Source organism: Arachis stenosperma, chromosome 4, assembly GCF_014773155.1.
Source record: "Arachis stenosperma cultivar V10309 chromosome 4, arast.V10309.gnm1.PFL2, whole genome shotgun sequence".
Classification (NCBI taxonomy): domain Eukaryota; kingdom Viridiplantae; phylum Streptophyta; class Magnoliopsida; order Fabales; family Fabaceae; genus Arachis; species Arachis stenosperma.
The window spans coordinates 134,887,157-134,904,458 of NC_080380.1; the positions used below are offsets into that span (position 1 = coordinate 134,887,157).

Consider the following 17,302-nt stretch of genomic DNA (forward strand, 5'->3'; position numbering starts at 1 on the left):
ACTAGATGTATCTAAAGGAGAGTTATTTACCTGTGTAACATATTGTTCCAGCTTGCCCAAGTTAGGACCCAATTATGCTTCCGAAAACTTATCTCAGTGCCATCTCCTATCCTCCAAATATGGTTTTGCGAGATATCGGGCCATGCCTTACAAACTCCCTTCCAAATGTTAGAGCTCTTTAGTTTTCTATCCACGATAGGAATAATATCGTTTCCGGCTGTATACTTAAAACGAAGCACTCTAGCCCATAAGGAGTTTCTCTTCTCCACCAGGCCCCATCTAGCTTTCATAAAAAATGCATGGTTCATCAAACTTGCATGCCTAATGCCAAGTCCACCCGCTTTTTTGGGAAGGCAGACTCTTTGCCAGTCAATGAGATGAATTTTCTTTGATTGTTCTGTATCACCCCAGAGAAAGATCCTGTATTTACGATTCATGACATTACAAGTAGACACAGGTAATAGTGCAGTTTGCATAGTATAAAGAGAAATAGAAGAAAGGACAGATTTCACCAGAGTTGTCCTCCCAGCTAACGACAAGGAAGAGGCTTTCCAAGAGTTGAGTCTGGAGTTAAGCTTGTTGATAATATCGTCATAAGTGCGCTTAGATACTTTGGAATGCAAGAGAGGAACTCCTAGGTACTTCCCAAGGTTATCCGTCCTTGCAAACTGGAGGGTTTCACTAATCTCAGTTCTGACTTGGTTACCCACATTCTTGGAAAAATAGACCCGAGTCTTCTCATTATTAACTTTTTGCCCCGAACTATCACAGAACGCCTTGAGACATCTCTTGATGATGTCAACTTGTTGGAGATTGGCTTCAGCAAAAAGAATAAGATCATTCGCAAAGCACAAATGGGACAGACTAGGACCATTTCTATTTAGTTTGATAGGTTTCCAGAAGCCATGGTCAACTGCAGCATTGATAAGCTGTGAGAGACGCTCAATACACAGAACAAAAATGTATGGTGAAATAGGGTCTCCTTGATGGATGCCTCTGGACGGCTTAAATTCATCCAACTCCTCCCCGTTCCACAGGACTCGCATCCTAGCCATAGAAATGCATGACATGATAAGGTTGGTAACCTAATCAGGGAACCCAATATCTTCAAGAGTCTCTTGCACAAAACTTCACTTCACTCTATGATATGCCTTTTCTAAATCAATTTTAATAGACATCCAACCGTTCGGTCCTTTCTTAATTCTCATAGAATGTATGACTTCCTGAGCAATAATAATGTTGTCCGAGCTATGCCTACCCGGAACAAAACTGCATTGCGTAGGCTTCACCAGCTTTTCCATAAGATTTCTAATCCGATTCGCCAAGACTTTAGTAACAACTTTATATGAGACGTTACACAAACTTATCGGTCTCATCTGCTTGAGGCTTGTGATAGGTTCCACTTTAGGAATAAGGGTGATAAGAGTCTCGTTAATCTCATGAATTCTCTGAGGTTCTGCGTAGATGCATTGAATAAGGTTGCAAAGATCATGCCCAACTCTATCCCACTGATTCTGATAGAAAACTGCTTGTAAACCATCTCTTCCAGGAGCTTTGAAACTTCCCATTGTAAAAACGGCCTCTTTTATCTCCTGAATAGAGATACTTCCCCTATTATGTTGTGGTCATCCATACTTAAATAGGGAAAAGCATTATTAAGAACAAAGGGAACAACAGGTAGAGAGTCTGTATAGAGGTCTGAATAGAAAGAGAGAGCCATACTTTCTAGTACATTTTTATCAGTAACTAGATTACCTCTAGAGTCCTGCAAAGAGTGGATTTTATTTTTTCGTCTCCTCACCATAGTTGAACCATGAAAATACCTGGTATTCCTATCACCAAACTCGACCCATTTGCATCTTGATTTCTGGTACCAAAGAATTTCTTCTTGTGTCAACACTTCCTCGTATTTCTTCCAAAGTTGCACTTGAAGATCCTCAAGGAAAGAGTTGCTGCCCTGCATTAAACTATTTGTGATTCCCTGAAGTCTCCACAGAATTATGCTTTTACGTTTTCAAATGTCACCAAAACATTATAGTTTCAGTTCTTCAGGGAGTTCTTGAAATTTTCCAGGCCTTCTGACCAAGAACTCTCCATATGCCAAGATTGATGAATCAGATTATTGAAATCAGGATGCGAAAGCCAAGCTGCAAGAAACCTAAACGGCCTTCTCCCTCTATTCAAATCTGGATACATAACAAGGTTAAGACATAAAAGGAGTGATCCGACTTGAGAAGAGGAAGGTGTTTGACATGTGCCTCAGGAAAGGTAAGTTGTCAATTAAGATTACTCAGACCTCTATCTAATCTTTCCACAAGATTGCCTCTCTTCCAAGTAAAAGGCCAGCCAATGAAGCCTAAGTCAATAAGGCCACAATCAGACACACATTCTTGAAAATCACTGCAAGCACCCGAATTCACTCTATTAGATCCTCTTTGCCTTTCGTGATCATGGAGTAAGGCATTGAAGTCCCCGAAGAGGCACCAAGGGAAATGAATGTTCTCAGCTAAGGATCGAATTTTGCTCCACAGTGCTCTCCTATTAACCCGTTGCGGACTCCTATAACAAGCAGAAAGCAACTAAAAATTAGAGTTATTGCAAGAGATTTTAAGGTAAACTAATTGATTATTATGTTCCAAAACACAAACATTCCAAATACTATCATCCCAAAGACACCATATGCCCCCAGAATGACCAGTGGCTTCCACAACGAAGGATCCACTCAATCCAATCTTATCCCTGATGTTCTTCCCTTTAACACCGCTCACATGAGTTTTGAGCAAAATAATGAAACTAGCAGAGTATTATTTACACATATCTCGAATAAGAGAGTGGAACGACTTACTCCCCGCTCCCCGGCAATTCCAACAGATAATATTCATTAAAAACAAAAATAAAAGAGGGGTCACAGAGGACCAAACTCACAGCTGGGGGAATATCCCCTGCACCCGAATAACATTGCCCAAGGAAAAATTCCCATCTTTAGTCAAAATAGATTCCTTATCAACACTAGCACTCACTGCCATGTTTGAAGATGATGCCACCTCAGTCCCTGGGTCAGGTGGCTTCAATAAAGGGGTAGAATTTTGGGTTTGAGTAAGAAAACTATTTTTTACCACATGTGCTTCAAGCAAAGATGGACTCCTTCTAGATATCTCAAAAGCCTCTCTCTGTTCACCCTGAAGATGCCTCATGTGTTCTAGCATCACAATCTCCATGGCCGCCATCTCTTGTTTCTTCTCTGCATGAGTCACCGTTTCGGGAAGCCTCTCTTTAGGAAATTCCACAATGTTTCCCTTCTTTGGTTCTTTTGATTTAGGTGGGTCTTGATCCATGGATTTGGATTTCAGTTTGTTTCCTTTCTCATTGGGCCTAGGCCCAGTTGCCACATGATTTTGTTTTCTAATTCCTTGTGGATTTTTGCTAGCTCCCTGTTTAAGAAATTTCTTATATATGGGTTGGAATTTTTCAAAAGAATTTTGGGCCTTAGCTACATGGAGCCTATCTTATGATAAAGGAGTTTGCCTATCCATATCTTCTTGAATTTCATGCATGTTTGTGCCACCTGGTTCCTCTTCATAGAGGATATTATAGCGAGAGCCACTCCCCTCCTCATGATTCACATGATCCACACCAATATCATCACCGCCAGATATTCCGCCTTTAACATTTGAATGGACTGTTCCTCCTTTTCCGTACGTGATTGGTGTTTTTTCCTTCCTGATTTGCCTCCGCACCAACATCCAAGGGCCAAAATCTGGTGAGTTTTGATTTGCCCAAGCTTCATGTTGCCTTCCGGATTCCGCGAACTTGCCTATTTGGTCACTAGTATCTCCACTTTCCTTATTGGTTCCCTGTTGATCCCCGTTGCACTCCGATCCCCGATGCTCAGCAGACTCCACCACTGTTTTACTACACTGGTCCATTCTATGCCCATATCGACCGCACAAAAAGCAAATTTGGTAAAGTCCTTCATATTCAATATTCAATTCACTACAAAGCACCGAGATACGTGGAACAAGTTTCTTAGCAAGATCGATTTCCACACATATCCGAGCAAATCTTCCTCTTGAGTGGATGGAAGTATTACGATCAATTTTAAGCATATGCCTAATAGCCGATCCTACTCGCCATAAAAAACGGTGATTGTAGAGTTCAATTGGCAGATTTGGAATACGAACCCAAACCGCAATCTTCCTAACATGGTGCTCTGACTTCAGGAAGAAAGGTCTCTAGCGTTGCACAATGAGATAGTGTCCAGCAACCATCCAAGGTCCCTCCAAAAGCGCGTGTGAGTAGTCTTCCTCATCTGAAAAATGAACAAGAAAATAGTCACGATCCATATCGATAACATGTATCGTACCTTTCTTTACCCAATCTCTTTGGAGACGTTGCTCTAGGAATGCCAATCCCACACGCTTGCCTAAGACTTTTATGATAAGAGCATTCCGCCACCGTTTACACCAGTCCTCGAACTCTTCCTTCGATACCGGAATGATGGGGCACGGATCAAAAGGCCTGTCTTTGAGATCGTCCTTATCGGTATCCTTATACCAACGATCTTCCGGATCTGAAGACTCTTCATCAATGTCATCCATATTCATGCTTTCCTCTTCAGGAACCATGCCTGGCGATTTAAGAAGAGAATCCTTATAAGTGACTTTTGGTTCATTCTCGACATCAGCCTGATCTTGCACAACGATATCCATGCAGTCACTGGATTGATTCAAGTCAACTCCTTCACCCGTTTTGACTTTTTTAGTGCTTCACTCTTTCATATCTTCTTTCTGGGAGAAAACTCTAGCAAAGCCTCCTTTCATCCTTCCCTATTAGTAAGTTTCTCTCCACTGGTAGTTGACTTTGATTGCTGATTTTAGTATACATGTAGTATAGTATTTTTAATAAAGTATTATGTAATTAATCATACATAAATTAATATTTAATAACTATTTATATTAAAATTTGTTAATAATTATAATATTTTACTTCATATCTTTTTGTAATTATAATTATAATAATTTTTTTATATTTCAATAAGCCAATAATCAATAATTCAATAATTTTAATTATATTATTTTATAACGGATTATATTCTGACGTCAAACATGCTGACATAGCATATTTTAGTGTCAGTTTATATACTTTTTTCTTTTCACCTATTTTTTTAAGTATTATGTAATCAATTATATATAAATTAATATTTACTAATTATTTATGTTAAAATTTTTCAATAATTCTAATATTATATTTAATACCTTTTTAGTAATTATTATTATTATGATTTTTTTATATTTTAGTGAGTCAATCATCAATAATTAATAATTTAAATCATTATCATTATATTATTCTACAATAGATTACATTCTAATATGGCACATTCTAGTATCAGTTTATATACTTTTTTTCTCAACTATTTTTTAAAAAAATATTATGTAATTAATCATACATAAATTAATATTTAATGATTATTTATATTGAGATTTGTTGATACGAAAATTAATGAAAGAAAAATGAAAGACTAAAAAAACACAGATGAACGAATGAACGATAATAAATGATAAGAAAAGATAGAACGAAGAAGGAAGGAATAAGAAAAGAGGGATAAAATTGGAAGGAATAAGAAAAGACACAGTGGAAATACAAAAATAAATAAAAAGATTTTTTTATTATAACTTTAAGAAACCTATTTTTAGCAAACTAGGTCATGGGAAGAGTTTTTTTATTAGACTTTAAAAGAATTTATCTTTGACAACCTAGATCAAAAGACTGAAAACTGAATTATACTAACACTAAAGAATTACCGTAGGTTGAATCTTTTAAATTTCTTCATGCAACAAACAAAACAAATCACTCACTTCAATTGAATACACATTGAAAAACATGCATAAAGTAATTACGAAAATTTATTCATAAAAATTTATTCACAAAAAGTATTTAAATAGACCTTTAACAGATTAGCCTAAAAATAGACCAAATCTTCTTAGATATGACTCTAAAATAAAAATATATGATAAATAATTTAAATTAAAAAATTCTAAAAAATATGATAACTAATTTAAATCAGATTTGATCTTATTAGATTAGATCAGATTTGATTTAAATTTAAAATACCTATAAATACTACTAAAAAAATAAAATATTTTAACAACCTTAACAACAAATCAAAACTAAATAAAGCCTACATATATTCGAAAATAATTGCAAAATTTATGGCTTCTAATAAACTTGAAAAACACTGTTGGTCTCTTACTGTCTTAACTTAGTTCAATGTGCCATATGAGTTACTGTTATTTTAGCATTGCTGTTTTTAAAATGAACTCTTAGTCTTCTTAATGTCTAAAACCAACATAGTATAATTAGTCTAGTATTCAAATTTTTGAACGTGATAAAATTATTCTTCCTTTTAGCTCAAAATTGTCAAAAATACTCTTTTAAACACTTATCATTTTTCAATAATTCTAATATTCTATTTTATATCTTTTTGGTAATTATTATTATTATTCTTTCTTATATATGAGTGAGTGAATCATCGATAATCATTATATATTATTATATATAATGTACTAGTGGATGTAATTTTTACATAATAAAAGCCCCTTTGAGGCTTTGTATGATAAAATTGTAGATTATCACTTAATAAAAGTGGTTGGATGCACTTATTTTCCATTCTCGAGACCATATAATCGAGTTAAGTTTGATTATAAGTATGAGAAGTGTATTTCTTTTGGGATATAATAGTCAGCATCGAGACTACAAATGCATGAGTAAAACTGGCAAAATTTATCTCTCTAGACATGTTATTTTTTATGAGAGAGAATTTTTTACACTACTTTATTTACATCCCCTCATGATAGTTATACTGATAGTCCTTTTGCTTCTAATAACAATTCTTCTATTAGTCCTGTTTTTACATTTCAATAACCACAGCAATACTCTACTCCAGTTACATTTCATGATCTACAATTCTACATATATTCCTAATGATACATATATTTGTGATAACAATAGCGCGTGCCAACTTGCTGCCAACCCCGTTCTTCACAGTCGCTGCAAACATCTTGTGGTTGTTGATCAAATTGCATACATGTTCACCAAGCTCCTATCATTGATGCATCTGTTTTCTAAGTTTGAAGAGAAAGGAGGGGGGGGGGGGGGGTGTTATTGGCAGTAGCTAGTGAAGTTAGTAGTGGTCCATCACAGTATGTAATCTCTCACATTATATATAATGTAATGGTTGATGTAATTTCTAGTTGAATCAATAACAACTTTACCCTTTTCCTTTTTTTTTTGTTCCAAATCTTGTTCTTAAAAATTAATAATTCTGCATAATTAGTTCTAGCTGTAAAAAACTTTCAATATCATTATATTATTTTAAAGTGAATTGTATTCTGGCACCAAACATATTTTTAATAATTATAATATTTTATATCATATTTTTTAATAATTATCCTCATTCTTTCTTATATCTCAATGCATGAATATTATATATATTATTTAAATAATTTTTAAATTTTTTTATATATTTTGGATATAGTATATTTTTAATTTTGGAATAAGGTATATTTTTGTTTTTGAAATTTGTTGAAAATTTTAAAAATACCCTTAAATTTTATTTTGTTTCAATTTTGTTCTTGAAATTTTCAATTGGCATCAAATATATCATTGACAACTAAATTTTAAAAAGTTAAGGAGGAATCTAACAATAATGTATGACAACTATATCTAGTTTTCATGTACTGAAGGTTGTTCTTGTGAAATTTTTACTTAATCCTAAATTTTTGAAAAATTAGCTGCTACCGGTATATTTGTTGCAAATAAAAAACTTTTGAGATAAAATTAAAATAAAATAAAATTTAAGAGTATTTTTAAAATTTTGGATAAAGTATATTTTTTGTCATCGAAGTTTAACAAAAATTTTAAAAATATTCCTAAATTTTATTTTGTTTCAATTTTGTCTTAAGAGTTTTCGATTTGCATTAAATATATCTTTGATGGCTAAATTTTTAAAAAATTTAAAACCAATTTAACAATAATGCATAAAAATTATGCTTGATTTATTTATGTTGAAGGGTTGTTTTTATAAAATTATTGTTGAATTGATATTAAATTTTTTGAAAAATTAGCGGTTAGGTATAGTGGATAATGTCTTCAATAAGACTTGACGATTTTGCAAACATGTCACGTTAGGCTTTTGAATTAGACTAGGCTTAATCGAGGTAGATTGTAATGATTTATTTGGGACAACTTATTTTCTGTCTAATAAAATAACGTCGATTTGGAGAGTGAATTTTTTTTTTTATTTTTTTAATTATTTAATAAAATATAATCTCTTATTATTTAATATTTTTTTGGCTCATTTACAAAATATAAAATGAGAAATTATAGATTACCAAACAATTGAGAGAAAAAAAATGGAGAGATTCATTTTCCGTCGACTTGTGGGGAGATAAAATGCGTGATCAAAGGGAATTTAACCCCCCGCCTCCATGTGTCTTCAGAAAGTCCAAAAAAAAATCCTCATTTTCCACACAAAATTACTCTGAACTCTAACCAGCTATTACATTTCTCTCTAAAACGAGCTAACAAGACTGTGAAGTGAAGAGTTGTTGATGTTATTGTAAGGGGTCGATGGAGCTACTAATGGAGACTCAGATGCAGAGGTGAGTCTGGTCCTCTTTTCTCAAAGCTTTCTATGTTTTTCATTTTTAGTGCATGGTCCTAAATTTGTCGTGTTATGGTAGCTTTGGTTATGAAAATTAGTCTTCTAAGCATTGGTAGTAGTGAGAAAATTAGTTTTTTAATTTTTATTTGTGTTTCTATTTTTGCATGTAGATGTTGTATGAGATTGTTCTCGTTTTTCACCATGGTGGTTAGTTTGAAAGAAATTTTGATAGAGAAATGTATTATATGGATGGAAGTGCATACATATATTACATTAGATATAAATTATATAAATTTCATAGAGTATGAACTGATATTTAAGGAGTTAGAGTATCTTAGCTATAAAAAAATGTACTGATATGATACTAGTGCACCTAATCTAAAACCTGGATTCCATATTCTTAAAGCGATAAAGAGATTAATGAAAAATGTGATAAGAAGCTGCATAATACAAAAATTAATTTACTTTTGATTTATTTTAATCATCCTGTGAATAAGTCACAGGTTTTAGAAGAAGATAAAAAAGAAGATTTAGTTGAGGAAAGTGATTCTTCTTTCAATGACGGATATGAGAGTGTCGAGGTTGAGCCATATAAACCTCCCTAACTCTAAGGAAAGGGCTTTTTGAGAGTTGAGGAAAAGGCTTTTTGAGAATTGGATTGGAATTTCTCGTCGTAACTCTGAGCATAAGAAATGGCTGGTAGGTTTTTTTACAATTATTTAAAACATTTGGTTGGAACGAAACAGCAGAGTTTTCTAGAAATCAGAGATATGTGTTGATGGTATAATAAATAGGTCGTTTTTGAACTACAAGGAATGATGGGGTGTTGATCCGTTTGGTTGTTGATGGCTATGCCGGAGATGATGACGGATAATATCTTTTATCTGTGCTCATTCTCTCGTGTTTTCAGTTGTATTTTGTACCGATTCATGCTCAATTTTATTGTGTTGAGCTCTCTTTGTTAAAAAAAAAAACTCCCTAACTCGGATTTGACTCTGATAGTAAGTAGTGATAGCAGTATTGAGATAGTTAAAGCAAAAAATAAGACTGTCAGGAATAAGGGTGTGAAGAGGTCTAAAAAAGAGTCATCCAAGAATGGTGGTGGGACTCCTAGAAAGAAGTCTAATGTGCAATATGTGGGCGCTGATGGGTAGAAATGTCTCCTATGACAAGGGGGGAAAAAGTATAAAAAAGATGTACTTTCACAAGATGAAGCAAGGAATGGGCCAAGGAATAAATCATAAAATGGTTCTAATTGTGATGGAGATAAAATAAACAGTGGACTTAGAGATGGGCCAAGGGATAGTACTCCAAACTCAGAGGCCTGGGATAGACCCAACTCAGATCCAATTGTGGAGGAGGTGGACTCAGCCATATGTATATGAATTAGCGGCCTTTGACTCTCCTATTTCAAATGAAGATGATGATGGACCAAATTATCCAGACTTCAATGAGGATGCAGAATATGGTGAAGTGCAGTTTGAGTTTGGACATATCTTTTGTGCCACGACTTCAATAAAATAAGCCTTGAAGAACATCTTTGTGTTTAAAGGCAAAGAGCTTCAATATCTCAAGAATGAGCCAAAGAAAATCACAGCAAGATGTGCAAAGGAAGGGTGTCAATGGCTAATTTTCTGTTCCAAAATAGTGATATATAGTGTATTTTGTGTATTAGTGTTTGTCTTTTGATATCAATCTGAATACATTAGGTGCTTGACTTAGTAAATTTGGTCTTTTGGAATGGATATAATGTATGAAGTTGTTACTTTTGTACTGCTATGATAGCACCTTAACAAACTTAAACAATGGTATTTTGGGATGGTAATATATTGTTTATGTATGGAGTTATCACTTATGTGCTGCTATGATAATATCTTAACAAACTTAAACAATGATATTTTGAGATAGATAACATATTGTTAATGTATGAACTTGTTAGCTTTGGATGGACATATATTATGTTTTAATTTGTTGTATATATTGTTATAGAAATTATTTGTCGTGCCAAATTTATTCATAGAGTACTTGAATAAAATCAAAAGGTGATAATCCATTCATAAAAGCAAGGTTCAAAAATAGAGAAGGGCTTTTAGCCATAGTTCTCTTCACATTACACAACAACTCACTAGAATACAATATACATAAGGGAGTTATCCAAATGAAAATATTAAAAATATTTTTTTATAAAGATGTTTTGTATAAAAGTGTAATTTATTTATTTGTCCAAAGTTTAAATTAAAATAATATTTTTATAATATATCAAAATCTAATCCTACAATTCATCATCTAAGGATGAAAAAAAAAAAAGAAATTTTTTTACATAAAAACAATTATAAAATCTTTATTGGAATATCTATCTGTACATAATACCTATAAATATAAATAATATACACATAAAAGAATAACTATAAAAACTTATATTTTTCTCTTGTTTGTTGTTTCTTGGTTGCTAAATTCTAACTTTTTCTTTTAATTTTTCTATTTTATCTTCTAGCAACTTCACATATATTTAGCATGATTTTTGTACACATTGCTAAACTGAATTGAAATTAGCTCATCAAACCACACAAAAATTTTGGAATGTAGTCAGTGGCTCTGAAATAAAGTTCATTAAATCACTACAAGCAAACATACTAAAACTATCAACCAAGTTAATATCAAAGTTCACACAATATTGACAAATCTACCTTGAACTTAAACTACTCAAAACATACTTGAAGAAATAATGGATATCCACTTATATCATAGTAGCAGTAACCAAGATAAATTTTCTTTGACTTTTTCATTGTATGTAATTCTTGCATGTCAGCATACGCTCTATATTCGCATTTAGGGTGTTCGAATTTTCTTCTCCTATTACCTCCACTTGCATTGCTAGTCGAATCCATGAATTTTGCAATCTTCTTTCCTCCAACACGTCGCTGAGAAGTTGAAGATCGATATACATTACTCATGATTTGTTTTTTTGTCATAGAATTAGCTGTTTCTATTAGGTTATGTAATGGGATCTATTTAAATGACGACGTCATTTTGATTATTAGGTTGAGACTTAATTGTCCCAAACAAATCGTTATTATCCACCTCAGTTAAGTGTAGTACAAGTGGATAACTTAAAAACCTAACATATGTAAGTAAAATTTATCAAGTTTTACTTAAACATTAAAATATTTACACAAGAGAGTCGATGTGTCTAATGAAATTGAATTTTATGGACTGATTTATCTTTATTTTAACCAATAGAATAACAATGAAAATAGATTTTTTTCATTTTTTTAATATTTAAAAGAATAAAGTGTGATTTCTCATTTTTATTAATTTTATAAGTGGAATAAAAATTAAATAAAAAATATAATAAAAAATAAAATTAAACACTAAATACCATCTAATTTTTTTTTTTTATACTGGAGATAATCCACTCCCAACAAAAATTATCCAAAATTTCAAATTGAAAATAGATAAAGACCAAAAAGAGTTTTACTCTAAAATTAAAAAGGGTCAATTTATCAATTTTTAAAAATTTCTGAAATTGTAACCAAAAACATTTTTTTTTGAAATAATAAAACATTTTAACCTGGACTCTCTCACACATTCATTCTCATACCACTCTTGCTCCATTCTGTGACCAATTTTCCGAAAGAAAACCGAATCGGAAACAACCATGGGAGGAGGCGGAGCTGCAGATCACGGCCATGGAGCTCATGGAGGAGATTTCAGGAGCAAAGTATGGAGCATGACCGGAGGCCCTTACTGCCGCCCTAAGCACTGGAGGCGCAACACCGCCATAGCCATGTTCGGCGTCTTCCTCATCTGTGTCCCACTCGCTATGAAATCCGCGGAGCTCGAGGTCCCTTTTCTCAATCTATGATCTTACTTTTTTTTTCTGTTGAATTTGTTGCAGAAATTTTGAATGTTTAGGTCGATTTTTTAGGGTTTGTTGATTGATGATTTTATTGACTGATTGCGCAATCTGTTTGTGTTATTTGGGAACTCTAGGTGTGTTGATGGAATCTGGGTTTTCTAGTATCTTATTCTGGAGGTGGCTGAGGATTTAGGATTACTCTATTGAACTTTGTTCTTTATTTATTTTTTATTTTTTTAACATAGGATTGTTTTGGAGCCTAAGATTTGAAAGTTGTTTATTTTACATTGTTAGTTAGAATGCTGGAACGTTGATCTATGTTAAGATTGATGATTACATTATTATTCTTTGTTTCTCGTGCTCATCTCTAGGATGAAAACAACAACCTTTTCAGCCAGTTTTCCTTGTTTTCACCTTGATCAAGCATCTGTTTAGATTTTTAGATTTTTTATCAATCATTCAGTTGGATAGCGGGCACTGTTTTTCACATTTTGTCATTCTAGCTTCACTTTGTGCATTTTGTGAAATTGGGTTTGTTTGCAGATGAATTAAGTTACAGCTCAAAAGCATCAAGCATGTTATAAATTGTGGCTTTATTTAATTCAAAGGATGTAAATTGTTTACTGCTTTTCTCCAATCCATCGTAATTGGGTTCTGTTGCTGCGCTACCAGGCTATCCGAATTTTAGAGTACGTCTGGAATCGCAAGAATTTGAATTCACTCAATAATGGAATTCTTTTTCATGTTTTGGAATAGATAAAAATGAATTAAATTTCAATGCTTATTTTTACTTTATTTATAAATCAGACCAAAAAGGGTTTGATTTCCAAATCAATTCTCACAACAACCATACTTAACATTTGAAATGTAAAAAATATCCCTATTTATAAGTGATTGTTTAATGAAAATGATTTTATCAAGGGTGAAGTTGTAAAAGAAGAATTCAACTCGTTTAAAAATCATTCCAAACCAAAAAATTGAACTCAATTCTACTAGTATATTAAAGTCATTCCAAATCATAGAATTGAGTTTTAAGTAGAAATGAATTCTTTTCTCACATTAAAAACTTTCCAAAAGAGAAATAGTTATTACTATAAAGTTGAAGAAGTTGTGCATGGCTTTGCCCATCTCCCCCGCGTTCCTTTAATTCATAATGAAGATTGAGCAGTTTTGCTCAGCTTTTAGGAGATGAGGATGTTGTATGAGAATGAATGTTAATTGAGATGATGAGGATGTGGAGTAGGAAGCTGTTCAGATGGGGGGTGATTAGATGGATGAGTGCACACATTAAACTAGATAGAATTTGGAATAAATGTACCAGGAAGAGAGTTGGAATAGAACGGATTAGATGGTAAAATCTCATCCTATAGAAGACCTGGTATGACTCCAATAAGGAGAGTGGATTAGATGGAGGGTAGTTTTGCAGCTAGAGATATAGCAAGACCTAAGAAAAGTTTTGAGGCAGTTATTGAGAGAGATACTATGGGTTGTTTGATCTGTATGGCTAATCCCGTCTATTGGAATAAGGCCTAGTTTTTGCTGTTGTAACTAAAAAAGTAAGGTCGTATTGCTGTGAATAAGATGTTTAACCATCAAAGTTTAAAGTTACTCTAAAATGGCAATGTTACTCTAGAAAGTATTGGTAAATAGCTGAAGTATGAACCTCTAGGTGGAAATTTGGAATAAAGGTATATATGCATCAGCATATATCTAAACTACAAGTGGCAATGGTAGATGTTTATGGTCATTTGAAATTGGTTGTTTATTATCCGTATTTTTCCCATGAATGTCTCTCAGACATCAGATACTTATCCTCCACTATAAAGCATTAACCTTGTATATTAATGTCTAACTATTAATGTCTAACTGTAAATAATGCTTAATAGTTTGTTAGCTTGGAACATATTCTGTATCAGCCATCTGGATTTTATTCTGGCTTCCAGAATTTTGGTGGATACAAAATGGAATGTTGATCTGTTTTTACCTCAACCCTTGATTTACTTTCAAGTTTGAATGGCTGGATGAGTTGAACTGTTTCTTCTCATTTTTTAAGTGGTAGAAAAAAGTTGGTTCAACTCTTTAAGTTGTATGTTATTCTTTAATTTTCTTTCTAATGAAAAAGGGATGACACATTGTTTTCTTTCCTTTTATACTTTGGATCTGTTGGCTGAGAAGAATTGTTTTCTTAATGTTTCAGCAACGGCCACATCACCCTGTTCGGCCGATCCCTTCCCAAATCTGGTGCAAGAACTTTGGAACTAAAGACTATAAAGACTTTGAATGATAATATCTGATCGCTGTCGCGGGTGCTCACAGATTTGTTTGTTAAAATGCTGAGCATATGAACAACTTTAAAGTGTTGTTATTACTGTTAATGTTTAGTAAGCCTTGGATCATGTAATGGACATGCTTTTTTTTTTCTCTATTTTTAAAAATTATGGGTACATCCATTTTAGAACTCATGAAATTACAATAATTTGCTCATGTTGGCTACTTTAAATGAGAAGATTATTTGTCAATTTTGTCTATATCTTTTTTGTGTTTGAGCCAATAATTTTCTTTTTGTATATTAGACTCTATCTTTTGTCGAGAGATGAGACATAGACAGCCTTTACAGGTTTCGACATCCTTTTTATACTTGAGCTACTTTTAATTTTACAAAAATGTTATTTGTATATTAAAATTAGCCATTATGTATTTCTGATATATGTGTAGTTTAATTTATGTTAAGGTGTATTTTGTATTTCAATGAGTATTTTATACTAGTGACTGATTTTGGTGTTTAATTTTAGTGTACACTTAGCATAATTGTTAATTTTAATACTATAATTTGCAGTTTAGTGTTTTTTTTTTCCTCCACAAATATTATAGTAGGAAAATAATATGATCTGTTTCCATTGCTGAAGTGAAAAACTGGAGCTTTATGCTTAGATAATGTAATAATTAAGAACCTGGATTGTTACTTCTCTGATAATAATTTTGAACCTACATGCGTTATAGAGAATGATAAACATGGTATATGTTTACTAATGTGAGAAATATTGTAGAAAAAATATTAGGTGACCGATAACAAATTTTTTTTGTCTTATATTTGAATCCACACTAGTTAACTCTATACTTAATGATCTGTCCCAATGAGGAACAGAAGAGTAACCAATAATTATAAACTACTAACCAAGGAAATTATTTGGTGAGTTCAAATGTACAAATTAGGAAGTCACCAAAAATGTACAAATTAGGATGTAAAGTAAGTGATGTTGGCATATCGAATTACAATATCTAAAGAAAACTATGTGTACCAATGCATGATAAGATTCTGAAATATGAAATCTACAGGCAAGTGGCAACAAGGAAAACAATGTGTACTAATCATAAGTCCTTTTCGTTTAGTAGTAATAGATAGATTATCCTTTTTTAACCATATATAATGTAATAATTGTTCTATTCTTTTTTAATATTTAGCCATTAGTCAAAACAATTTTGAGCAGCATGAGAGAAAGAATCCAATGCTTAAAACTGGTGGTAATGCCATGTTATCCAGTATCCACTGATAAAATTCACAAAGGAATAGAATGTGCTGATGCTGATTTTGGTTCCATATTTTATAATGGTCAATCTCTCTCCATCCATTGCACTAAAATAATGGAATCAAATTCCTTTGATTTCAACCTAAATCAACCTGCTAATTGCATCCTTTTTGCCATTTTATCTTCCTAATAGTTCCCTAACCATGAGAAGAAAGGCTTTGGTTTAATGGTTTTTATTCTATGAGCCAAGTTATTCTAACCACTTTCTAAAACAGAATATGTTTTCTTGTATTCGAATAACAAATTATTTGAGCTTTGTATGCCTCTCTGGTCTCAATCAATCCCAGGTTTGCTCATAACTTTTCGTGAATGGTTCCAAAATAAGGCTGTTTTGCTCACTTTGCTGGCCATCAAATGTGGAATATGACATATTCCTTACTTGCTTCAAACTTAAACTTTCTATTAGCTTACATGTTTTCTATAACAATGCCAGATATAAAACTAATTCCCCCCCCAACTATTGTACAATCATTCATAAACACTTTTTATTATTTCTAAAATTACTTTATTTGGGTCAATTTCTGAGTATAAATATCAATAAAAATCGTAATTGTAGTTTAACATAGTTGTCTAATACTGGAATACAATTGTTAATATTTCTTGTAGCATTTTTACTTTTTTAGAATAAAATATTAACATTAATATAGTGAAATTTTTGTCTTAATCATGAATCAACTTAGAATTGAGAAATTAACATTTTTTTTTCTTGTTTTTGCCTTAATATTTGAACTAATGCTAGCCAACTCTGTTTTCTCTTACATTAAAGATATTGATTCCTTACATTTCCCAAGTAACCAACAGGGAACAGGTGCTTTAATTTAGTTAGTAAGGATTTGTATTAGCTTAACTAAGGACAAGGGACGAAGCCTCATTCATAGTAAGGGACAATGCCCCCCCAACTTCCCTCTATTTTTTTCCCTCTATAAATTATATATCTAAATTTCAGTTAAATTTTTTTAAAAAATATTTTAATTTTTATTACAAAATTAATTTTTAACTCTTTCCTAAAATTCAATCTAAGGTTTTTAAGGTTAAGTTCTATATATTTTGCTCATTTAATAGGTAAAGAAATCAATTAGATTAATCATTATCTTTGAATTTAACCATTATTAAAATGTAAATACAATGATAAAAAATATTATGTATACACTAAAAATTAGTCATTATATTTTTGTATAAATATATGTATTTTTT

At 32.3% G+C, this 17,302-nt stretch overlaps 1 protein-coding gene across 1 annotated transcript; it reads left to right on the forward strand.

Moving 5' to 3' along the window:
• The first annotated feature begins 12,236 nt into the window (after positions 1 to 12,236).
• On the forward strand, positions 12,237 to 15,040 carry LOC130973501 (uncharacterized). Its single transcript, XM_057898058.1, has 2 exons — positions 12,237 to 12,506; positions 14,719 to 15,040. Exons 1-2 carry the CDS (start codon positions 12,321 to 12,323, stop codon positions 14,803 to 14,805), a joined length of 273 nt encoding a protein of 90 aa, XP_057754041.1. The 5' UTR covers positions 12,237 to 12,320; the 3' UTR covers positions 14,806 to 15,040.
• Positions 15,041 to 17,302: the final 2,262 nt, after the last annotated feature.

Coding starts and splice junctions, on each gene's coding strand:
- LOC130973501 (XM_057898058.1), top strand. CDS start 12,321: ATGGGAGGAGGCGGAGCTGCAGATCACGGCCATGGAGCTCATGGAGGA. Junction 12,507..14,718: donor TGAAATCCGCGGAGCTCGAG/GTCCCTTTTCTC, acceptor TTAATGTTTCAG/CAACGGCCACATCACCCTGT.